This window comes from Netta rufina, assembly GCF_964035555.1.
Source record: "Netta rufina genome assembly, chromosome: 16".
In the NCBI taxonomy this organism is placed as follows: domain Eukaryota; kingdom Metazoa; phylum Chordata; class Aves; order Anseriformes; family Anatidae; genus Netta; species Netta rufina.
The window spans coordinates 12,935,905-12,962,808 of record NC_140140.1 but is presented as its reverse complement, the minus strand read 5'-3'; the positions used below and the strand labels follow the sequence as shown (position 1 = coordinate 12,962,808).

The following is a 26,904-nucleotide window of genomic DNA, read 5'->3' as shown; positions in this document are numbered from 1 at the left end:
GGTCCCGACAAGAACCTGGGCTCAAGACATGGCCATGTGTTGTTTTGCAAAAAAAGAGCTGAGCTCGTTCTGCCCACTTGGTTTGATGTGAACTGCTGGCAAACTTGAGGCCATGTGGCCACATCAGCATTGCATCACGCCTGACCTAATACACCGAGATTCCCAGCTTGATCACAAAGTTAACCAGCTTCCAGTTTAGAGAAGGCACAGAGAACCAGAGGGCTTGCATCTGTTTGCAGGAGAATTAAAGAGCTACCCCTTGCTCTAAATGGGCAGCTCTATCAACAGCCGCAGCATGCCCAAAACTGCAGCCTACTCAACTGCCCTGAAGACAGCATGTAGGCAATGCTCCCAAATGCCCCCAGTATCTTCCCCAACTTTGTGGAAAAAAAAACAAAAACAAAAACCCAACAACACATTTTTCTGTATTAGTGGCTTCCTAAGTTCATATTTTTGCAATGTGGAAAATGCTTTCCTGAACTCCTTCCATCTGGCTCTCTCAGGCTCTTTTTGTTCTCTGCGGTGATAATGTATCCCTGTGAGTTTTCTTAGTTCAATAGGAATTATAGATTAAAAAATAAATGAATGTGTAAGGCAAATTCTAATGATGAATACATTCCTATCTTTCTGTGCTAATCCTGATTCACATTTGTGAAATGAAAACAAACTATTCAACAACTAACATTTTTCCAATCAATAAACTTCAGGAGTAGGAAGGAACACTGCACTGAAACAAGGTTGCACAGGCAATGGATTTTATCCTTTCTCTTCAAGCATTTTTTTTCTCCTTTGCAAAACCAGTTATCATGAGACAACTGATACAAATAAAGAAGCCATTCCTTAGATAGGTACAGGGGAAACGTACAGGAGAAATTTAAATAGGAAATATGCTGAATGAGGAGATGTTTGATTTGAAATCTATGTTATCTTAATGCATTCTATACTGAAAATATCTCTGAACAGAATGTCAAAACCTGGGGCTAATGAAAACAGAAGTGGAAGAGGAAAACAGAATCTATTTTAGGACATGTGCAATCTTAGGACTTACTCCAAATAACAGGTGGTATTTTGTGATTCATTTTAAGTGCAAGAAAAAGCTCAGAAAGAAAAGTTACTGGGGCTCCTGCAGTCCTGGTCCCTTCTCGTTCAGGGTCTCTCAGACTGCACCATAGGAGATGGGGGGTTCCCACCCTGGCAAGAGGCTGCAGCTGTGGTGGGCATGGGGGTGACCTGACAGCAGTTCTGTTGTGGATGGAAGGACACATATACAGCAGATGTCTTTCACTCACTCCCTCACCTTCTTTCTTTTCTGCAATGTTGTATTTTGACCACTGGACTGAGCTCATCTGCTCTAAAAGAAACAACTATTTTGGCAGCATTTGACCTACGTCTCCACAAGGGAGATGGGAGTGGACAAATGTCTCTAATGTCATGAACTGACACCAGGGAGCTGTATTTCAAGGGGCAATCTGCTCCCTATCCATCTCATATCTTTAATTTCCCTTATGAAACCCAACCGCAGAGAAAATAGAGGAACTTGGCATTAATTACTAACTTGTAACTTAATAAAGTATCCTCTGCAAAGGGCCCTGTGTGGCTGCAGCACTCAGCAGCACACGGTGGAAATCCAGCAGCTGCTTCCTTCCCCGGCTCTCCACCGCTCCCTGGGGCTGCTTGTCTGACCACAGTCTGCTGGAAACCAGTTGAAAATTATTTCTTCCTTTCTGCAGTCTGGATGGTGGCTGGGAAGAGCTGATATGTCCGTTCCCATCCCTATGTGCACACATTTCCCACTTGGCAATGCTGACCCAAGTGCAGCAGCCTGATGGCATCTCCTGTTCCCCTGCTGAGAGCTATTCCCAAGCACTGCTCCCAGGGGATCCGTTGCTCTAACCTGCACTCACTGTCAATGTTCCACTCAGTTTTCTGTATATTTACTCTGTCTTTAAGCAAGACATATCCTCTGGATACCGATGTGCTGCGGTGAATGACATAAACATATATCTGTGCACAAGAATTGCAGTAGAGTGCTGTGGATATATGCTGCTACAGAGCCTAACATCTTCCGGGTGCTATATAAAGTCTCCCACTACAGGAAGGTGGTTGGTGATGATTTACCTACTATAAAGGTAAATAATGCCATGTTTCTATGTTGCATGCATGGGGATATATCTTCATATACTTTATATTAAAATAAAGGAAATACATCCTCACATCTAGCCCGTTACTACACAAATTAGGCAAACATACAGTGGCAGACTGTACATTTCTTATACACTTGAGGGCTGAGACTGCTATTGTTAGGATTCAAGTGAAAAAGTCCTAAAAGTGTGCCAGTTTTGGGTCAGACTTGGCCACTGGTGATGGAGAAAAAAGAGAGGTGTACAAACATGACAAGAGGGTCTTCACGCATTTGGTGTGTGAAAGAAGCATTAGCTTTATTTTCTGCTCTGAAGGACTTGCTTACAAGCATGCTGACAACATAAAATGAATGCACAAAGTGACAAAACTCAGGATTTTGCCCAAGTCTGTGCTGTGTATCAAATAATGAACACACACTACAGACGGTGTTTGATATAACTGTATTAACTTATACACCTGGCCTGCTAACTCAGGTAGATAACCTGTTGAAAGAAAAACATTTCTCATCAAATCAGGCACATGGTGTGTTAAATGAAACACCTAACCTAGTACATCATGTCAATATTAAATCACATTTGTTGCATGTTGAACAGCTCTTCTAAGAAGCAGATTGAATTATCATGCACAGCTAGTGATGACAAGATTACTGTACATTAGCTTTTCATTAACTAATGTGCCAAGTTCATATATCACCTGAGTTAAAATTAATGTATGGCATGATGAAGGAAGTCTATCAGTAAAAGGCAAGACCCCAAGAAACTGAACTTCACAGTGCATTCCCTTTTATTTCCCAGAGACTGCCATCTCTGAGATATTATTTCGTCAAATGAGATATTTTTGTTTCAACCTGACAATAGACAGGAAACAAGAGAGATGCTTGAAAGCACCCCTAATGGAAAATATTCCCATTAGATTAATCAAGCATTCTACAGGACGGGTAAAATAATACCTTACAGAAACTGGGGAGATAGAAGCAAAGGGAGATCATTTTTTACCCGTATATTCAGTTTTATTGATTTTAAAATTAATTGCATCTGTTTGTAAAAGACTGCAAGAAGATTTGATGTGCACTACATCTCATTCGATCTGTGTATGTTTGTAAAGTAAAAAAGGAGCAAAACAAGGAAGATAGCTTCCCCGTATATATACGAGCAGATAAACACACAGCATAAACAAATGTCTCCTGAAAATTGCTCTGGGATCTGAGAATCAGGGTGATTCTTTCTAGCTCAGATGCTCCCAAAGCATGCCAAAGACTGCTGATTCCCATCACATTGTCTGCAATCTCTGCTCTCCCATCTATGCAACTGCATTTCTCTGTAAAGACTGGGCTGTCATGGTTTTAAGGCACACAAACAATATCTCAGCACAGTTGTGCTCCTAAAGTCTTTGTTACAACTCCTTCATAATTACCATTTTTCTAAGCTGGTTTGATATCCATTAGTTAGATTTAAGGCATGTAAAAAGAAAGAGCTAATGGGCACTTATCAGGAATACAAATAAAAAAAAAAGACAAAAAACCTTTCACTTTGCCCTTTATACCACATATTACTATAAAAATACACAATCCTCTCTGTCTACTCCTGTGATATAAACAGAAAAGCTAAAACTTCATCCTATCTTTTTTTTATTATTATTATTATTATTATTTTTTTTTACTGATAACACTGATTCTCTATTGAACTTTATCTTACAATTTATGTTTTTTAATGGCTGGTAAATGGTTGCAGAATCATTAAAGGTTGGTTAACCTTCTCAGTCTAATTTTGACCTACAAGATACTTAATTTAATCATTCCCCCATAGAAAAGGATTGAATCATTATGTGCAGACATGTGGTGATGGCCATATTACATTAGATCTTCATTAACCCGAGTTAATAATGGCTTTGTACTAATGGAAACCTCCCCTTCCTCCTATTTTTTTTTTTCCAAGTCGAGAAGCTCACTTAGAGAATACTCTGCATCCGATGCTGGATAGAGAGAAGACAATAATTGTTGAGGGGAAGATTAAATACTGAAAAGTAGTGTAAAATTTACAACACTTCCTAAAAATAAAATTTTCAGTGCAGAAGAGTTTCCTGATATTGGCTTTCTTCCCCACAGAGGACAAGATCTCATGGCCCTACTCACAACAGGAACACTTTGCCCATTAAGCGATTTCATGCATTGCAGCAGGGTTTCAGGAACAGAAAGACAGCACGTTATAAAAGCAAAGTGTCAAAATCAGATTATGATAACTACAATGGGATCCTGAACAAGTCCTCAAAGTACAACTATACCCATAGTTACTTAAATACAAGTTTTCTACAAACAATGCTATTTTATTTCTAATGAGCATGTAGAAGTGTGCTTATTGTATTTGTCTTTTTAATTGATATATAAAACTAACAAGATTCTTCCATTCCAAGTGTATGGAGGGCAGAGGCTAGCTCCAGGCATGCAGGTTGTGATGTGCAGAGCAGTCCTGAAGATAATTTTACCTGCCCTAACTTGGATAGCAGGAGCATTCTAAATGGTACAGCACAGAGCTCCTCATGGCAGAATTTACCTTGCAGTAGGTATGGATGTTAGAGCACTATTTGCAGAACTGCTGTAGCATCAAAGACTAAAATGGCTCAGCAAATAAACCTGCATCCTCAAGTGAAAAAAAATATCTATTCAATGGGTGATTTGAAGCACTTTCACATATTCATTGTTAAAGATTTCAAGTGAAAAACGAGGAGCAAACTCACCAAAGGTGTTCAGTGGAGTCGCATAAGTAAATAGGAATGTGTGCAAGACATCAAGATGACAAGTGCCTGAAACTCTACTGCAGATGTAATAAATTGCAAATATACTTAAATTAAACTACATCCCACACTCTCTGGATAGAAAACTAAATAGAAACAGCACTTTCCTTCTAAATGATATTCCTTCAGTCATAACTGATAGCTGCTGTCATTCTCTTTCCCCATTATTTTTGTAATCACTGGCAAATTTTGACCTTTCAAGCAGCTAACCTAATTCATAAAGGATGCCACTTCCTAATTAGTGGAGACATCAGATCCTCAGCCTCAAACAATGCAAGAGTCAGCCTAATGAGAATAAAGAGAGCAAGTGGGTCTGGAGAGATGACTGAGCAAGATGAAGCAGCTGCTGTCACCCGGAACTGAAATAATGTCTTCTTATCATTAAAAATAAAACAAGTATCTCAGGAGAGAAAATGAAGTGATGCACCAAATACAACGTACGCATGGGAAGGGCCAGATTTGAAAATAACACCTGTACAGCAGTCTGCAGCCTGCCGAGACCCCCAGCACCACAGAGAAATAACAGAAGCAAAACTTCAAGATGGGCAAAAGCACACTGAGCCTCCGAGCAAACAGTTCTGATTGCATAAATCGATGAACCTCGGCTTGGCTGAGTTCCTGCAGACGAGTCCTCTCCGTTCCCACAGGCGAATACAAAAAACGGAGAAACCATGACATAGGATGAGATATCCTGAACACCACCACCAAACTGTGATTGGAAGTATGGCTGGGTTTTGTGCATAGCTGAAGGCATATGTGACCAGTGAAACCACGCAGACCAGGCTGTGCAAAACCTTGTGAGCAAAACACAAGGCTTGAATCCAACCCTTGTATTTTGACTGAGAGTAAGAGCCATGCAGATTCGCAACAGTTTCTCAACGTTTCCAGTGCACAGCAGGAAATTTTGATGGACATCTGTAGACTGCTGGTGCAATCAAGTATTTGGGATTTACAGTAAGCAGCGCTCGGCTTGGCTCAGCGTGAGAGCAGGAGGCTGGAGCGCTGCTGCCTCCCCTCCCTGCGTCACGGTGAGATGCTGGCAGCATCACAGGAGGTCTCTGGGAAAACAGTGAGATCTGCTCCGTCCCCTTCCAAACCCATCTGGAACACTACATGTGTTTTCTTTTAAGATGTGGTAGCAATAGGAGATGAGGTACCAAAGAACAAAAGTTCACTGATTTCATGGATTCAGCCATCAGACCACAGCTGTGGTAAATGTTCGCTGGCTGGTGAAGGCTACACTTGTGTTCATCATGCGAAGGACAAAAAAGGCAGTCATGCACATGTCTTTGTACACCTACACATGCAGACACCTGAACGCCTAAAACACTGGAACTACATTTTTGTATTATTACAGGTGGGCTAAATAGCATTAACCATGTAATTCCCTATCATCTACAAATTTTTGTTCCTTTTCTCTTGTATTAAGTGAATCGTTAGAACAGTTGTTTCGTAGCAATACATGTAATATAATGTAATAAAAATGTAAATATATATATATATAGTATATATATATATATATTACTAGATTGTTTGTAACTGCTGGTTAAAATGTAGTGGAGAGCAGACTACTGCAGAGTCGTAACTCACTTCAAGAGTGGTCTCAGAACATGATTTCCACATTGTTTTTCTTTATATCAACCTGACCATTTTTTTCTGGAGGAGAAAAACACCAGTCAGGGGATTTGCATTTTTTTTTTCTCACTTACAGTCCTATAATTCACTTCCTTGCCATTGGGACTAGATGCTTCTGAAAAGGAAATTAAGAAGAGCACGGATTTCATAACCACTCACCTCAAAATAAAATGGAAAGCTCTACGATGTGTGTGCAGAAAAACAATTTCTTAAAATTGTGCTTGTCTGAGCAAAAGAACTTAAAAAGAATATTGTGTATCCCAAGTCTGTGTGTAACAGAGTCGGGTTGGACAAAGGTATTTTTAACAGCACATAACGTGCAAGGACCAGACTAGCACCTACCCAAGATGAACAAGATAGCACTGCACTGGGGCGTATGCTCAGGCTTCTCACGGGACCAGAAGTAATGCACCCAAGCTGTGAAGAGCTCTGGGAAGACTGGAAGAAATTGTCAAAGCATATTCTGGCACATGAAGATTTTATCTTTACATGGTCTCTCTGAAACATGTCGAATTTGCATTATTTCTAGCTTTTAGTGCTATCAGCAGGAAAATGCACCTGCACAGGCTCCAGACTCCCCTGAGCAATGCCCATAGAGAGCAGCCTGAGCTAGCTGAGGTCTGCAAACCTGTGTGGGTGCTCTGGTCAGCCAGGGCTTTACTTAATGAAGAATACCAAATTTTATTTACTTCATGCTGGTAAAAGAATATTAAACATTTTAATTATGAGCAGCACAACTGTGTTTTTGCAATGATTCATAATGGGAGAAAGGGGTTTGCACTCAGCTCCCCACTCGTTTTCAAAAAAGAAGCTGCTTCTCTTTGGTGATTCCAGATTTTGGGCACTGCTACTTTCCTTTCATCCTGTTCCACCCAGTAACACCTGCCCTGTTTTTCCACTGTAAAAACAATCTGCAGGGCACCAGAAATACCTCGTCACTAATTGTACTATCAGAGGAAGGAGCTCAAAATGCAGAATCCAAATTCTTCACATGAATATATATATATATACACATGCAACTATAGGCCTTAAAAGATTAATTTCACATGCCTTAAATTGCAGTTTAATTTGAAAACTAATTCAGCCTCATAATTGGCTTTCTGCTCAAATCACTGAGGCTAAAGATTTAAATTCTTAATATTCAGATGACTTTCAAGTTTCTGGCCCCATCTGTGCGTTAGTCCATGGTGTTAATCTCTGAGGGAATCTCTGCTAGCATAGATATAAAATAAACAAACTGGGACACTAATAGAATAATCGGCTTTTTAAATCCTTGTTTTTTTAATATACTGCTTATTTTTATGAGATTTCTTTAACTCAATTTGCCACATATAGATTTAGCTCCCAGCTATTTCATTTTTCACGTGGCGTGCTATCAACAATTATTCTACCAGAGTTCCATGAAATCAGGAGCAGATGGGGAAATTTTGAATTACAGCATTTTTCACATAAGAAATACTGATTTTCCTTTATTTTGGAGGGCTATTTGTACTTTCACATCACTTGTAGGGAGGGTGGCCAGAATAAACTAACCTGGAATTAACAACACCATAAGATAGAAGAGCTAGCTGAAACACGAGTTTAAAAGAAGCCACTTGGACTTTTGCTTTATTGACTTGAAAGGGACCAAGATGCATCCAGAGAGTTAGTGAACTGGAAAGGATGAATGAGAACAGAAAAGGCCAGTCTGACAGGAACAAATTGTTTTGGAGAGATGTGTTAATTTTTGACAATCTTTCTGTTAAAACAAAATAGATACAACCCTGAGCAAAGCACTTGAGTCACCGCAGAACATTTCACATTGACCTTTTCAGAACTGAACGCTTCAGTTAAGTAAGACATCCCCATCCCACTGCAAGGTACTTTTTGTGTCGGTTTCATCAAAACCGAGCTTCTGCAGTGACCAAGTAATTTTTCTCCATCACATTTTATTTTGTGATTAAATTCCTTTTTTTCCTTTTGCAGTTAAGCATTTTCACTTTATCTTATACAGCCTGATTTTTTTTTTTTTTTTTGAAACTGTAGAATTTCATTTGAAGCAGCACTCCCCTCCCCTGGGATGCCCCTGGGATGCTGCAAGCCCAGCTGTGCCAGCACAGTGGTGGGGCTCCTGGAAGGCAGTAATTGGGGTTGCACAGAGGGGGAAAAAAACACCCCAAACCTGTGCACAGCCACAGGCTTTGAAAGGGCAACAGAATCCTGAGCCACAGAGCTGTGCAACCCGTCCTGCTTTATCAGCTCTTGAAAGGCAACTTGGGCAGCTCCAGGAGAACTTTGCTGATTAAGGCTGCCAGAGGGACCAGGGGAATTTCAGCTCTAGCTTGCAGCTGCATTTTTAAAACTTGTCTGTGTTCTTCATATAGAGGCAAAGTTCAAAGAGGCAGAACATTATTCAATATGAGTAAAACAAGGCCTTTTAAGATACACTTTCAAACAGTGGCTTGTTAAATCAAAACAACTTGTGGGGGATAGAGACAAAGGAAGAAATATAGTCCTGTGGAATAGAGAATCCTGCATTGCTATTCCTGTTCTGCATTTTTGGAAGAGCCTGCATGTACACATTTAAATTGTCCAGCTGCACGACCTTAGGCTAGATAAACTAGAAATGCATTAAAATGCTTTCCAGAGAGTGTCAGAAAATGAAAAAGAAATGCAATTCAGTGTAAGAGCCAGCACACTTTTAAGGATGTACATGGGCCAGGCTGTGACACACGTGTTCACGCTATCAAAAACTTCATGTGTTCTTGATTTCAAGAACACTATGCCCTGGTGCAAGACGCTATTTCAATTAAGTTGTTATAATCTTAACCAGCACCAACAACCTATTACAACCTATTATAATTAATAATACTTGATTTCTCTTCTATTCCTGTGAAGGGTTGCTTCAAGGTGACTTGCACACCGCAGAGAGCATGCTCCTGGAAGCTCAGGTGTTTGAGTGCCCTGCAGTCTGGGAAGCTGGGTCACTTAAACCCCAGTGACTGTCTCCAGCATCTCTCTTCACACTGCTGCCAACTCTTCAAGCTCTTGGACAGTCCCCTTTGCAGGCTATTTGTATGCCTAAAGCAAAACTTCCATGGGAGGTAACGTGCCCAGCAGCACCACAGCACACCGCAGGCTGGAGTACACCATCCTGCCTGCATTCCCACTTTCCTGGTTAAGGCTAACTCCTTTTGCCTTACTCAGTGCAGATGCAGTAGGTCACATCTTATTCGGCCACCCTCCTCCCAGCCCTGCAATGGCCAGGCATGATATCCAGCTGTCCTGCAGGACCAGAGGAGGCAGGGCACCCTCCTCTAGCTTGCTGCATCCCAGCTTCTATGAGGTGACCCAGCTGCAGCATCTCCTGAAGGTACCGTCCTACCTGCAGTGCCCCCGCATCAGGTGTCTTTGCTTTGCCCTGTACTTTGGGGTGAGCGCTGACAGAACAGCAGAGCCTTTCTTATTCCCTTTGAATGCAATGGGCTCTATTGATCCCGCAAATCAGCCTTGCAGGGGCTTTCTTTACAGCTCAAGGTCACTGCATCCTGCTCAACAGCATATTTTTGATGGTCTTGCTCTGGGAAATTTCCATGGGTAGAGATCGAGCTCCATATGTCCCTTTTCCTTTTTTTAAAATCTGGGCAAAATTCCTACTGACTTCAAGCAGACATTGGCTGCTCATACTAGCTGCCCTCAGAGCCAGCATTTATCTGGGATACTAACACTCTAGTTACTTTTCTCAAAAAAGGTGTACAAAATCATGAAGAACTTTGCAGATACTATGCTAATCGAGGAATACCGCACTTTCAGTCACAGCTATTATAAAGGGGCATATGGAAGATGTGAGAAATAACAATCGCACAGGATGTCCAGGGAAGCATTTTCAGTCCTCAGGCATACTTCAATGCCAATGAATCGCAGAAAATGAATGCTGAACTCCTGGATCACATAATAAGATTTTTTAGTTTGCTTGAAGCAAATCTCTACTTTGTACATGGATATGCACACGTATGCATATATATTTATAGATGCATGTGTAACTTAATTTTGAATCAATATTGAACACATTTTGCTGCTACCTCTGAGATTACACAATGCCTTTCATTTGTTGACCACTGCCACAAATAATGTTGAATTCTGGCTGCCTATTTTTCCTTTTGCAAAGACTCATTAGTTATTACAATATTCTGAATTATCTTGAACTATAAAGAAGCTTCCGAATCTCTTCAAAATCTATGCTTAACTAATACACTGTCTAGGCTTGTGTCTATGCAGAACAGGGATACATAACTTTGAGGTAAATGAGGAGCGCGCAGACTTTCACAGTAAGTATATAACCTCTCTATCATTTCTCTCAAAGACATAACATCATGTTTATTGCCAAGTACATGGAATGAAGGCCTCAGATACCCAAATTCCCAGGTGGTTCTACAAAAGCAAGGAACAGAAATTCAATACTAATATAAACCTTTAAAAGAATACCGATTAAACAGGAAAGGGGAGAAAAAAACAAATACATCAAAGACAAATGTAATTGCTTTTGAATAAAACCAGATTGCTTTCTACCTACCTGCCTTAAAGGCAGACACAACAGACTGGGATACAGAATACCAAAAATCACTGCTGGAAGCAGAGGCACAACCATTTTGTAGGCAAAGGTATCCTATTCTGATTTAATAGCTCAAAGGCTTATCTGGATTTCAAACAAGAGGATGCAATTTACTGCTTCTTTCACACAAATGAGCAGAGCTAGTTAAAACATCTGGGAACACTTTGAATATTGATTTGTCCTAGAATAAGATGTAAGAAATTTGATTTGCTATGGAAATGTATTAATCTTCTAACCTTGATATGCTACAAAGTGGCCTTCAAGTGAAAGGAGGAAAAGTCCTCCTGGACGATGCCATCTGAATGAGCAGCTCAGAGACTTCTCACATCACCTCTGCAGACAGGTTTTGGAGCAGCACTTTGAAGCCTGGCATGTCACCACCCAAAGCATATCAGGAAGGAAGCCGTACATATATTCCTTCCTCAAAAATAATGTCACACGCTGTCCCCAGTACGTGTCACCACAACAGCCTATTCCTCACGATGCTGAAAGACAATCAATCACGGCTGCAGTTCACCTTGTTAAAAATAGTGGCCACTGGAGACTTTTCAATGACACCTCAGGCAGTGGAGAAGCCATGACAGATGTTTGCTGCCACAAAACAAAGTCACGTGGCATCTAATCCCTCTGCTGAGGATCAGTTTATCTTGGAAAAATCTCACGCGGATTTCAGGAGATGTACTGAAGTACCGGTGACAGTTTTCAAAATATAATTTCAGCTTAAGTAATGAATACATTCAGAGCAGTTATGTTCAGCAGCAAGCTAAAACCACCCTGGTTGCCATATTGGTAACTGTACATCTCTGCTGCACTGAAATAACAAATCAACAATACAGTTGAAAAGAAGACATTAAAGTTCTTTACAACTGTATTTTTCCAAAGATATAAACATACTCATGTAAAAATCATCACTTGCATTCTGAGTATAGCTTACATCCTCACTAACGTTTCACTCATAATTTTTCTGAAAATCTGCCTCAGATTTTTTCTACATTTTGCTCTCTAAGAAAAATCCATAGGAATGGAGGGTGACCCAGTAATTTCAATGGGAACATTCCCACTTCAATCGGTCTGCATCGGGCCCAAATAAGACAGTAATTCCTTCACACCCTGGGACACAGACTGTGCTGGAGGCTTTGGGTGTCAGATACAGAGTTTGTAAATGACTAAATTAAATACCAGGGAGTCAGATATTCAGCATTTTGGGCACAGGGTCAGTGAACGGTCAGAGATGGGTTTGCTTTCTGTACTTTGTAGTTGGAATAACAGCACTGTGTGTCTGCAACAAGCATATGGGAGAGGAAATACCAAGCATTACTCTACACAACTGATGCTTTTGCAAAGTCCACATCTAGGAAGGTGCTACCAGGATCCAGGTTCCCTCTAAGCCAAGTTTGCACTTTCTCTGCATCAGGAGAAAGAGATACCAGCTAAATCATTCTCATCTCCATCAGTCTTCAACAAAGGAGCAAGCAACAGAAAACCTCTCTTGTGTTTCCTCTACTTCAAGAGGAGGCAAGGCCACAAAGTCAGATTAATGTTTGAAAGCTTGTGATAACTTTAAGACTTTTTTTCAACCGTACCTGGTTTAGAGCCTTCATCAACAGATCCATTATAGACTTGGTTTATAAACTCCGGTCTGTTGTCATTCATATCAATCACATAGATGTAAAGGTCAATAGGATTCTCCACTTTGTTTCCATTCATATCCACTGCATGAGCCCGGAGCTGGGAATAAGCACAATGAAAGCATAATATCAGCAATTGGATTTGTTGCAGAATGAGAAACCATGCTTTGTAAGAATTGACTTCACCCCATAAATACCTTCTCAGAATTGAACTAAGAGGGTATCTAATTCCAGCAGAAAGCACTGACGTGGTTTCCATCTGAACTTTACACTCTACAGTTTTTCAAGGCTTAACATAATATTGAAATAATATTTTAAAATATTGTCAGTGGAAACACGTTAAGTCTGGTGCAGCGATGCTATCTCCTTTACTGCTAATAGATCACTCTGTTTTAATTTTAAGACATGGTGAACCTTGTCTGACAAACTGAAGAGCAAATTTTGCTTAGTTCCAAACACAGTGAGGAAATGAGATTGACTTGAGAGGTTTCTTGTGGGAACCTGCAGCCTTTCATATCCACAATAACAGGGATTAATAAGCAAAGAGATTTCAGAATGACATTAGTATTGTTTATTCTTTGTATAATCACAGTCTCTAGTCTCAGCAACAGCAACCAACCCCATCACTTTATGCACTGAAAGATATAAAAACAGTCCCTTTCTCTCAAATGACGGGAGCCCCTGTGGCACTAAGAATGAAATATTTTCTCCGGCTTAACTAAAATATCAACGATGAAGCATTACAATAACCAGAGCCACAGTGTTAAGTCCTCAGCTAAAGTGGAACTGCAGCTTTATCTTATTAGCAATAACCATCAGTAATAATGCTGGAAAACAAGAGCATCTGTTTTCTGAACAAAAGGGACAGCTACAGCATGTCAAAATGAGTAATTAATAAAACAAAGCAATCAACATTAGACTGGAACAATTGGTAATCAGGTGAAAAAAATGGATAGCTTCCTCATTCAAGGGAACAGATGGCTACTCTAAATGGTGTGAGCACTGAACGGTCGCTGCCGTTTTCAGGCAAAAGAAGACAAGCGAAGAAAGAGCTCCGTGGCCCCTGGCTTTGGGTGGGCAGCGGAGGGACGTCTGCCTTGGTGGGGGTGCTGCAGATGTTGTTAGTCACCCCTCTTTGTTGGATAGTGGGCAGGGACAGGGGACCTTAAACACCTGCATGATCTAATCCCTGTGAGCATGCCGATAGCCAGCAGCCCGTGGCTACTGAGCAGCGAGGGCTCCGGTCCCTGCCAGCACCAGCCCGGGCCATTGGGATGCTGCCGGCGTGGGAGCTCCTGTGCCACGGAGGTCTCCAGCTCTCTGATGCGTGACGAATAAATGTGCTAATTGTATTAGCACTGGTTCCCGGCTTCCACTTCCCTGTGTCTGTGATTGATTCAACTTTCTCCTTCATGTATGGCGTTCAGAAGTCCAGAGCTTAACAAAAGAAACTGCACGCTGTTATGATGGGCTGGATTAACATTTAATCAAGCAAAGAGAACAAACTGCCACGTGAAATAGGCTGAACGAAGAACATTTTTTAAAGGAAGTTAAGAAGCACTTTTTCTTTAAAGACTGAAGAAGTCTGGCTTCGTTTTCAATACAGGATGTACCATTTGTATTTCCTGATTTGTAATGCTCTTAATATCTGCATTTCTTGCCGGAATATAAACTGCTTTGACTCCCACCTGTTGAGCTATCCTTCATCATGTCAGATGTAGCAATTCAATAACTTTACAAGTCAGAGGTCAGATTGCCTTTGAAAAAAAAGTAATTCGGAGCTAAAATTAAAGTTATTATCTTCAAACTGAGGCAGCACTGGGCTGCCTCTTGCTGTATTTCCAGGAGCGGAAATGGCTCCATTCAGAGATAAAGCAGAGAGCAAGGCTGATATCTTTCCCCTCAGATCTGACTCTCCCCCTGCAAATTTTTAATTACATTTGACAGCTTTTGTTTGAAACCTCCAGGAGTAAGGAATTTCTCAGCAATGCACATCTATCTGCTTGTTACACTTAGCACACATTGCTATGAACAGGGTACTTACTGCCTGCGCTCAAGGAAAGAAAGATTTCAGTGAGCAAGGCTGCAGGAATCTCACCCACCTGCATCAAGCTAGCACCTGCACCTGGCTGAGCTATGGGAGGCCGGATGGTGTCCTAATTCATGGCATTTGGGCAGCCAGGAGGATGGCACTCATCTCGCTGCCCGCCCTGGTGTAGCAGACACTGCGCCTTCATGTCCTGGGTTGTGCTGGTGTCTGGGTGCACACTCCTCTTTCCTATCCTGCTCCCTTTTTGCCTCATTTCAATGAACTTTTCATCTTTTTTTTTTTTTTTTTTTTTCCCTCTTGCACTTGCTTGCATGAATTTTCTCTATGAATATTCTTTTAACAATTTTTCGTGGTAATATCTCAATATTATTTCACAACATGTTACTCCTCTGTGGTCAGTGCCAACTGCACCAGAGGGAAATGTGGTGCTTGAGCCAGAGACTGGAATATAAACTGTGCTCAGCAGGAGGTCTTCCTCATTAGAGACCATTCCTAATTAGAGATCCCTCCCAGAGGAGGGAGCAAAGGGAGATGGACTCCAACTCAGCAATCTGTCCACTGAGAAACAAGCTGTACCTCCAAGGCAGATCAGATACTGCATTCCCTTTCCTTAATTCATCTTCTCCCCTGCCCTCAGGCCCTGCTCTCTGTATTCACCTTGCATCCTCAAGCTGGACAACACTCTTCCTTTTGGAGTCATTCTTTAGATGCTCAGATAGGGCTCATTTGTGCAAGGCAAGAGCCTAACAAGGTGCTCAGCAGAGCAGGCTGCAGTCTGCTTCCACCTGTACCCAAGTCGGTGCTTTGGAGGTAGAAGGATGGGTGGGCATGAAACGCAGGTGCATGAGTGTTTCTCCATGGCTCGTGACAGTGGGTAAAGCACAAAAAGTGATGGCTCTGCTCAGTCAGACACAGACATCACTTAGAGCTGGAAAAAACAGCTCTGAAAAATCCAGTGAGCACAGCCTGGACCAGAGGACACACATCACACACAGGTGTGCGCAAGTGTTCACAGGGAAGCTGATGGCTAGCTGGAGATACAGCTAAGAAACACTTATAAAGTTAGCTTGAAATATTTACATTGTCCCTAAGAGGGAGAACATGACAGGAGTAGAGAAGGAATAAATAATAAGTGAAACACCACGCAGAGGATTCTTAAAAATTAATACAGGTATAGCCGGCTAATCTTTAGTCAGTGTACACTGTACACCAACCAAAGAGCTGGTTCAATATTCTTTAACAAACATTGCTTAAAGGTATGACAATTGTTGCTATCATATTCAGCAACAGCTACCACAGGTCTCTGAGGTTTTTCTACTGACAGTTTCCCATGTAAATGTAGCTGTTGGCATACAAATGATTCAGTATCATGATTATTGATTACACCGGAGGCTGGTGGTATCTGAAGGTAGTTAGTCAAAGTCAACAGAGTAAATTGTGTTAAATATGAATACTACTTATGCACTAATACTACTAATACAAATATATATTATCAATCAGTGACAGGGACTCTAAGCAATAAGCATACAATGTCATGCCTAATTTGTGTGCTCTTAATTGTGATTAAAAGTGCAAATTAGGACATTGTGACACAAATGGCTGGCATTACTCACTAGAACTTGGTTAAAAATACTGGAATTAGCTCTTGTATCCCTGAATTTTGAGAGATCTTTTATGCCTTCTTGCACTGCAAATAACTCCTTCTCAGACTATAACTAACCTGTCCTGCTCCAGCCATTTCTGAGACAATATTTCATTAGTCTGATGCTGAAGGCATACATGTGTCTGGGATTGGATTAGGACTTGCTTTAGAGTTCCCCCATAATGTACATTACTTGGGTACTGTAAGCAATGACTGCTTATTGACATGTTGATGGCTTTTATAAACAAAGCTTGCAAAATATCTTTGGAAAACTAACCTGCCAGTTTGCTATCCCTAGCACTTGCCAGGCCTAAATGCAGCTTGCTGTGAAACCCATGTGGATCAGAAAAGACATTCGGAGTCACTAATTCAGGCACCAGTACAAACAGGGCTTTGGGACCGCAGCTAAATAAGGCCAAGAGAGCTCATGCATATTAAATATTACTACCTGCTGAAACTTACTTGGCATGCAATAAACATGAAGGGCTGACTAGAGTAGGAGAAGCAATGACAAGCCGTGCCTGCCGCAGCGAGACGGGGGTGAGCTGGCGCTTGTGCTGGGAGCGCGCCCCGAGGCTGCGTTCCTGCACACGCAGCTCCCAGCACACCGCTCAGCACAACACACGCTTCTGCAGCACAACGTGGTGCTGGTTAAGTGGCTGCAAAGCCCTTCTCATTTTTTCCTGATCATATTTGCAGCTGACACTGCATCTGGGATGTCTGCAAGGTCCCCGGAGAGTTTGCACTCCGGTTTCTAGTGCAGACGAGACAACAGATGAGGCCAAAATGCGGCTGAACTCGCGATCTCTGCCCCTGCCAATTGTGCTGGTGAAGTTAATGCAGGGCTGCTAGCACACACTGCACCTGGGCAGACAAAGCAAGTCCCCGAGGAATATATATCTCTGCATACATCAAACTCAGAATGATCCTCCCTAAAAGTTCATGAAAACGTATGGGGAAGTTCTGCTAGAGAACTCCTGAACTAATTAGAAAACATCCATTTCTCCTTAGGGAAAAGGTTAGGTTTCATCAGACAAATGGCCTGCTAAATGTGGGGAGAGTTAAAACACTAGTATTTTTAAAATGGTAGTCCTGAAGCAATGCAGATAATTATGCATAAGAAAATATGTGTTGAGAATGTAGGAGTTAATGAAACAGAACTCTTCATATGTAGCCTCACAAACACTTGCAAATTATTATTATTATTTTTATAATTAGATTCCAGATTACCTGGGAATGAAAGCAATGAGGACGACACTCAGCGGTGACAGAGATGCTGAACATTCTGTTTAGGACTGCAGAAAACCTGAGGTTGTATAAATACTCCCATCTGCAGCCCCTGTGCTGCTGCGGACCAGGGGCAGTGCCCGGAGCTCCGCTGCCAGCCTTCACCCACTCAAGGGTTAGGTCCAGAGTTACTAACCGAGCTAACAAAATCTCCACAGCAGATGTAAAACCAACTTAAAGATGGCTAAGCTTTATAATTGGGGTCCAAGCCTATACCTAAGTCGCTGTTTTTTCGGTATGAGTCTAGCTTCAAGTCTGTCTGCCTTGCAGTTAAGGGTTTGGCTATTTGAAGTGGCATTTATTAACCAACTTCTCTGAAACTTGCAACAGCCAAGACTTGGGACTCTATCTTCTTTCTGGAGGCTGGATTATTGTTTCCAGCTTCAAGGATCATCCATTTCTACTGTAAATTTCTTCACTAGTCATTGCTTTGGAGATGGTGTATTTATACATGCTTTGTAGAGGATTATTAAATGAACAATTGATGATTCAGTAAATCATCAATCAACTGCTACTGAGGCTAAAGGATCTAAAGGTTGTTTACAGCCATGACTAAAATGATCTCCATCACCTTCTACTGCTCTGCTAACAAAGATTTTCTATCATTCACTATTCTTGTCTATAAGGTCTCACAATGTATTTATCAACTATTCACTCCATAAACTATAAATTCCTGTAACCTTCAGAGTGTGAATATGCTTTCTTGTGCCTGGAATTGCCAGTTCAAGGTTTTTGTAAGGAAAAAAAAAAAAAAAAGACTGGAAATCCTGCAGTGTGCATGAGGCAGACTTACCAGTTGCCTTTGTTAAGGTGAGAATTCAGTCTACTGAATTTCCTATAACCAGCAGATTAACTTTGTTATTAAGGCGTTGCATGATTTGTTATTACAGGGGACAAAATTTTTTTCATCTTATTTTTTTTTTTTGACTGAGAATGTCCATTACTAGACATCATAGCAGCTCCATCAAAGGTGTTAACTTGTGCATTGTGTTATTGACTACACTGTTACAATAACCTGGCACTGCTGAAACAATATCAGCAACGATAAGATGACACTCAGAGTATCTCAAATATTTCTTTTTCAAAACAATCTCTCTTCATATTTTCACAGGCACAAAAAACAAAATAATTGTTCTTGTTCACAGAGGATAAAATAATTTTCCTTCGGATTCTCTTTTACACAGGGGAAATCTCTTTTTCCACCCAACTAAAGAGGTAATCTATTTTCTTTATCCTTCCACCCCAGTCCAGAAGCTGTGTCAACATGGTTAACTGGATACCTGATAAAGCTGACAGAATGTGCATCTCCGACGGAGCAGTTAGGAATATGGTGTCACTGGAAGTGACCCGTACTGTTTCACTGACATTACAGCATCCCTGGGAACAGCTATTATGATGCCAATAGATGTGGCTAATGCTGATACAAAGCAATCCATGAAACAACCTTTCACAACCACTCTGGGAAACAACTAAGGCGTAGATGCAGAAAGTGCTTGAAATTTTGCGGGGCTATCGTGCAAGGTGCAACACTGCTTTTAAAGCAATTTGTGAGACTGGATTCGCTGTGCAATTATGCCATGCAATATATGGGCTATGATTTATATCGAAACATAATGACCAATTGCACTCAAAGTATTCTGCAGGTAGGGCATTTTATCAACTATGGTAGTGTAAGGCAGCACTTTTGAGTGTAATTAATCTTAATTAATTCCCTCATATTCAATATTAGTCTATCTGCATATTTAAAAACCTATCTGACACACCCCCATCATACTTCCTGAACATCTCCTAGTGATTTAAAATGAAAAATGACTATGCCAATTATTGCATGTTTAACTGCAGTAATGATTCCTAAATTGGTAGTTTCCCAAGACACGCTAATGTAGCGGTTGGTTTCTCATGGTTTTGGGGGGTTTGCTCCACAGACAAATTTACAGGGATTTAATAAGCGGCATGAAGTTGCACCACTTTATACAAATGACTGTAACCTTATTTCAGAAAAGGAGATTGGTTTAATGCTGCTTTGCATTGATGCAGCTGATAAAGCAAGGGCAGGTTACGCTGAAGGGAAGCAGAAACAAAGCTAACGTCTCCACACACATACACAATTGCTCCAGCACAGATGGCACTGAGACTTGCGGTGTTAGTTAACCTTGTACACCTCTGCAATCAGCTCCTCAGGGCTTTGCTGACACAGAGATACCAAACTGGTATCTGGGCTCTGCTTTTGAATGCAGATCCCGATATTCTCAAAATTACGTGTTCCTAAACAAGATGAGACTCCCTGAACCCAGCAATTCTGTGAACCTAGATAAAATCTAAGATGTGTTTTTTCCCTTGGCATCTTGTGCTTACATGGTAGGAAGCTCTTTCTTCTCTGTCCATCGGGCGAGTCACATACATCCTGCCAGACACAGGGTCAATGCTGAAGACTTCCATTGGCGGCTGGTCGGCTCCCACTCCAGTGATGCTGTACCTGATATGGATCTCTTTGTCCTTATCGGAACGAATCTAGATGAAACAACAAAGACAGCAATCAATAAGTTTTGGACAAAAGCCATATGGATGTTTAAACAACTTTAAAGATCTGAGCCTGAAAGCTGCATAAATGTAATACTGCTGTCAATTTTGACAAGGGAGCTGTATGCTGAAGGTTTGGAAAAAAGCCAGTAGAAGTGTATTCCACATATTTTCAGTTATTTTTCTGCTCTTTTATTCATGATGATTCTCTAGGAATCATTGAAATTCCGACTTTTTGCCTTAGATGTAGAAGAATCCATATGCACAAAAAATGCCATTTACTTGTTATTGAAACCATAAGCTCCTGAAAATGTCCAAATTGTTCAGCTATACCTGGCGTCTCACAGCCATTAATCACTTCTGAAAACACTCTGCTGTCTCCCCCATCACATTCTCGTTCCCTGTAACCGTGCACACAAACACTCCCATGACATTTGGAGAGCAGAGCTGCTCACTCCTGCTTTGTCCAGCCCTGCTGGCTTGATGAGGCAAGGATGGGAATGCCGGGTGGGACATTACCATTTCATTTGACTATTTGTTGAGGAAAAATGCATTTGGTACATTGCTTTTGAAACTCTTTCCCTCCCATGCCTTGAGAAACACGACAAATCAAATACAGCTTGATGAATTACAGGAACCTTGGATTCAGAGAGAAGAAAATAAAAAAGGGAGGTTAATATGTTGTCCTAGCAACCCTGACTATCTCTTTAAAGCCAAATTTAATTTTCTGATCAAATGCTGAAAGAAGTTCTTGCAACACCATGACTATTCCTGAAACAAAGTGCAAGGTACAAATAAATTACCACCCCCCGCACCATCACAAACTGTCTTGGCAGCATAAAAGTGGTGTATTTTTTTTCCCTAACAGGTCTATGAATACAACAAAGTTGTGGGCAGATAATAGAAATCTTGTAGCTGAGGGCACGTTAGCGTCTCTGCTCTGGCAGCTGCTGGGTGGGCTCAGCAGGTTGCAGGAGGCCCCCACGCCCCTGAAAGCAGCCCCAGTCTGGGGAGCAGAGGTGTTTTCCACAGGAGCAAAGGGTTGGGACGGGGCCATGGGCTGCTTTCACACTCCTCCTGCACACAACCTATTGTTATTTCCTCCTTTCCCGACATGGGAGGCTGGCAAGATGCTGAATGCGTCGGCGCAGAATCACACCAGTTCCCCCAACAAGCGTCTTCAAGAATCTCCTCTGATGCTTTTGTCCAGATCATTACCAAGCTTGTATGCTGGTTTCTTTGCACTGCCTCCACCGAGCAGCCTGCTCCTGTTAACAGCTAATAATGTCAGTTATTGCTAGGCACTGCCAGGATTGATTCGTGCTGCACCCACACTGCTGGAGCTGAAGGTCAGGGAATACAGACAGTTTCATCTGTCTTTTCTCTACAGGATTCACTGCTTGTTTAGGCTGTTAGCACCAAGAAAAACTGGACGTGCACTTAAAAGAGATACGGGGGACACTAGGAATGTGCCCTCACGTTGCACACAAGCTTATATGGGGTTTTGTGTGTCTGATTGGTATTTGTAATATGGACTCAAGTAGACAGGCAAGAATCCAATTTTCATTAGTAAATCCATGGGTGAAAAAGAGTATATTAAAATTAAGCTTTGCTTGCACAGCTGTGGTATTAATGATGGCAACTGGCTCCTCAGTTCAATAACTGCAGTCTATAGTCCCCATTTTTAGAAAGTCAGCTTTCACCCTGTCAGGTAGGCAGGGCTGAAAATTGAATTTATGTGAATGTCTGTGCAAATGAATAGCTCAAGTCAGGAGTTCAAGCTCTAACCCACTATGTATGTGTTTGCAGCTAGGCTCAAGGTAAGAGAAAATGTAGACAGCTCCATTCATGCTCCAGCTTTGAGTCTGTATGGGGTTCCCATATTAGAAATTAAGAAGAAAGAACAGAAAAGGGTAACTTGGGACACATAGTTGAGTACATGTCTCCATCAATGCACCTGCATCAAGGTATCCGCACGTTTCCTGATCTGTCCAAGGTATCTGCACATTCCTCCTGTAGCCAGGATGGTGTCCCCAGGCCTAGCCTCAACCCCCAACGTCAACCCCAACCTGGCTCAACTACTGGTATGACTTAAGTACAAGCATCAGCAAACCAGCCTCCCTCCCAGAACTAAAATGGAAGTAATTTTAACTTGAAACATGGAAGGGGAGAGTCTGTTAGTTCTTCGTGGACATTTTTATGCTCTATTTCCTGTTGCATATAGTACCCAGATCCCATTGTGATAGAAGCATTAGAAATGCATAGAGAGAGACAGAAACATGGAAAAGGAGGCTAGATTTAAATATTCAGTGCTAAAGGCACTATATTTTATTTTCAGGAAAGAGAGATAAACAGAAGCTCTCTAAGAAAGCTATGTACAGTTTAATAAAGTGCATGCTATAGGATGTCCTTGCAGCACTTTATTAGCATTAATAGGGTCTAAGCTGTCTGTATGTAAATCATTGCAGATCTAGGAGATGAAATATATCACAAGACCCACACAACTTACCCAATTATGCTAAGAAAAATACATGAGATGATTATACTGTGCTGAGCAAAACAAAGATAGGTAAATACGTTGCAAATATTCAGCAATGACTCATTATTTGTTGTTAACTGCCAACGTCCTACAACAGTTTGCTTGTTACCTGCGCTTAATTCCATCACCATTAAGAACACAAGGATGTGAAGTGCTCAGAGGAAACACACAAGTAGCATTTGTCACAGGAAGTTGCAAAGACCATTGACAATGAAGCATAGTATGCATTACTACCAGGGAGATATTCATCGCACAAAGGCACATGCTTTTTATATTGCAACATGTTATTTTAGTGCTTTTAATGAGATTTTTTAAAAAGATTTTTTTTTTTTTTTTTTACAGAAATCCTGTAACATTTTGACCAAAAGTTTCATTTGCATAATTCCCAGGGTGCAATTTAGTAAATCTTGTTGAGAAGTTAAGAACATTATCTGAATACAATGCAAGGTTTACTTCTTTTGTTGAAACCATTACTGGAGCAGTTTACCATAATAATAATAATAATAATAATAATAATAATAATAAAAAATCTCTATTCCCATGAAACTCACTAGAACGGGAGAAAAAATTACTGGTTGGGGAGAATTTACTTGCTCAGGAGAGAGTTTCTTTTTCATTCATTTATGCCTGGGAAGTGAGAAGATGGCAACATATCCATATTATAATATTCTGACTGGAGAACATACAGATGGATTTTATTCATTTACCTTTTATAATGCAGTCAATAGCTATGCAGGTTTCTGGGTTATAAAGCGGAAGGCAAAAGGATAGTTTTCCTTAGCTGTATTTATACATTTTTCACTCAGAGAACCCTTAGAGCTTCGAGCTTCTCCAGTGTCGGGCACGGTACAACCCTGCGTCTAGTGCTGTGAGCAGGGTTGATGCCTCATGAATGTCGTAAGAGAATTTTGCTTGTAAAGCAGCTTTTACTCTCAAAAAGGAATGGAGCTCAGATTAGATTGCTACACTGGTGAGGAAAAACACCCCAGAGAGAAAGCAATTTACGGTGGAAGATGCCATCCTCCATCTTATTGTATCTCATGAACACAGGTGAAATTTTCCACGCGAGCAGCCTGAGAAGCAGAGAACCCTTCTGTGCTGGTAGATACACATGGACCATTTGTACCCTGCAGCCTCGCAGCTGGAGGGTGAAGTAGGGATCTGACCACTAAGAATTGATGCTCCAGACAAAACGGAGCCCAAATGTGGCAGCCAAAGTTCGCAAGTCAGAATGCCGAGAGCCTGACTCAGCTCTCATTTCTAAAGATCCCAGAAACAGGAGAAATCAGAGTGATTTCACAGATGGGTATTTTCCACTGCAGGTTCTGATATAATAACTAACGTGTGTGAAAATGAGCATTGCAGATCTTGAGATAAGACAGAGCTAAGCCCTTCAGAGCTGGCTTGCTGCTTTGTAGCAATGTCACATTTAGATGGGCTTGAAAAGCAGCCAGCTTGTGACACAGGATTGCATCCCATTTTTACAGATAAAATCTTAGGGTTCGTGCATCTCTGCCAGCGTTTAACGTGGAGCTAAACTGTTCTCACAAGTTTTACTGGCAAGCAGAATTTCCACTGATGAGCTTCTCTGAGGCACCAGATTTTATCCCCCTGTTTTGCTCCTGCTGATCCGTATCCGTTTTGTGCTCTTAGCACCACCATCCCTTGCTGCTGTGCCCTGAATTCACAAATCCTCTCATCCCAGCAGCTGACAAAAAGAACCACAGGGAACGTGGACCACTGAAAATTGCATGGTCAGCACATTGGAGAACTCCAGCGAGTCCATAAATTACATAGGTTTTGGAGCATGACATTGCCAGAAAAAAGTGGCTCAGTAGAGGTTGTTTAGAAAGTAGTAAGGGAAATGCCTGGAAAGCTAGGAAAGGGGGGATGTAGGGAAAGGCTGAACAAAGGAGGGCAACTGAGCCTACAGAGAGAAGACGGGGGCTGTACCAACAGCATTCCTTTATGTAGCAAACTATATTTAGAGGACAGGAATAATCTCATGTTTATTCCTCTCTTCTGGATATCCACAGTTTTTCTACAGCTTTCAAACCACTATACTGGTAGTGGGTTGGGGCCCAATTTAAGTAACACAGCAAAAGGAAGAGCGTGCATGCAATTGCAGTGAAAAGGCTCATGTATTTTATCCTTGTGGATGTGCACAACAACCTTAGTTTAATTTCTTTTTTCACAACATCTTCTCAAATGAAAGGGAGCTGGCAACAAGCAAATCAACCCATTTCTTATATGGTCTCCATACCTTCAGATATGCAACTGTCTTTGAGTTTTAGGACCTCTGAGTTAAGGGGGCAGTGTGTGATCATGTGGATTAGTAAAATTAAATCTGATGTTGGCATTTTTATTGTAATGTAGCAAGAACCAAGCTACAATCTAGATTCACTGCTAAATCTGAGGATATATCACCTAATCATTTCCATGAAAGAGCAGGGACCCAGGACATTGGTGGTGGTTTCTCTTGTTCACAGTTCGTGGGAATTAGTGCTTGGTCTTCTGAATGTTTATTAATCAAACAGTCAAGCTCTGCACAGAATTACCTTGGTGACTTGCAATGTCTTCTGGTACATACAGGAATTTAGATGACACGATGTATTAACTATGTCCCTTTTTAAATCACAAGCAGGTTTCACTGAGCTGTACACGGTCTGGGTTCTGCCTGTCACTCTGGGATGATAATGTGTAAACTGCTGGGAATGCATCAAGAGAAAGCAAAGCAGGCAATTTATACTCTGTTGCATTTTCTGTTCACAGAGCAAGCTAAAAAAAATAAATTTCTTTTAAAATACTTCAACTTGTTCTATAAGGATAGGGTGTTAAGAATGCCCTTCAAAAAGACTTCATTTCCCAAATCTCCCAGAGAATACTATGCAACAATTGCACTAACATGACCTGTGGAGACTAGGGCCTGACCTTTTTGTTTTATAAAACCCACTATAATTATTAATGACAACATAAAATAATGTAAATGATAAGAAATAAGTGTCTTCTATTATTAAGCTCTTAGCTATTTTGCCCATTAAGAGAACCAAATTAAAATAATTGAAAACTATAATCTGTCATGCATTCAAAATGCTCCATAGAAATTCAGACAGGCAAACATATTCAACGTCTTTAAATGAGCACACTTAAGAGTCAGTCTAAGCATTCCACGATTGGCTCATTAATTTTAGTGGAAATATTTTAATTCAGCTACTCTTACTGCTTATTGAAATCCCTGCTAAGGACTGACTTATTTATTTTTAACTGAATCTGCAATATGTTTAAGAGTCATTTGTATAGAAGTTCTTAACTCTTATTTCACAGTTGTTTCAGAAGCCAGTAAATAGACACATCTCTAGCTCTGTTTTTCCAAACAAATTACTGCGTATTGCTTACTGAGTCACATATGGTTTCAATAAATATCTGCAGAAGTCAAATGGACAGGGAAAAATTAAGACAGATTAAGAGACCCAACCAGGTTAAAGTAATATTTATGAACTCCTGTCCCCTTTTATCAGACCTGCCAATGATCATCCCTACTTCCCAGAAAGGAAAAAAAAAAAAACAAAACAAAAACAAAGACAAAAGATCCTCTGAAATACTTCAGCTGTCTTCAGAGAAAACAGAATCTATTCAGCACCTTGCAAAGTGGCTGCTTTGAGATGGCAAGGACAGCTATCAAGCTTGACTAAAAGGAAAGCTTCCATTAACTACAGCGCTGGGTTTAGCAGCAGCCTGAAAGTCTGTATCTACTGCTGGACAAAACTCCTGTCAATTGAGCTAAATTCCCCCTGCTGGCACTATTTGCAAACAAGGTTAAGTAGGAAGAGAACTCTATTGGCAAAGAAAGACAGGATGGAAACGCCACACAAATTTATAATTGTGGGTTTCTTCCTTCCCCCAGCTGGGACTGGTTTCATCTCATACATAACTTTCTAAAAACTTTGTGTCTGGTCTAACATAGACAAATAAACATCTCAGAAAAACACTTCCAGAAGAAAATCCATCCTCTTGCCTTAAACACTTCAGTATACGTGAAATTTCCTGGAAGAAGTGGTTTTCTGTTTCTACACATTATAG

General features: G+C 41.0%; 1 protein-coding gene across 1 annotated transcript in view; it reads right to left on the bottom strand.

Annotated features, from left to right (window-relative positions):
• Positions 1-26,904, bottom strand: part of CDH4 (cadherin 4) — a 453,649-nt gene that overhangs the window by 77,217 nt on the left and 349,528 nt on the right. Inside the window, exons 5-6 of the mRNA XM_084296942.1 lie at positions 20,121-20,276; positions 12,742-12,886 (exon numbers count right to left, since the gene is read on the bottom strand). Of these exons, the coding sequence (XP_084153068.1) occupies positions 12,742-12,886; positions 20,121-20,276 (301 nt within the window). The remainder of the gene's footprint in view (positions 1-12,741; positions 12,887-20,120; positions 20,277-26,904) is intronic.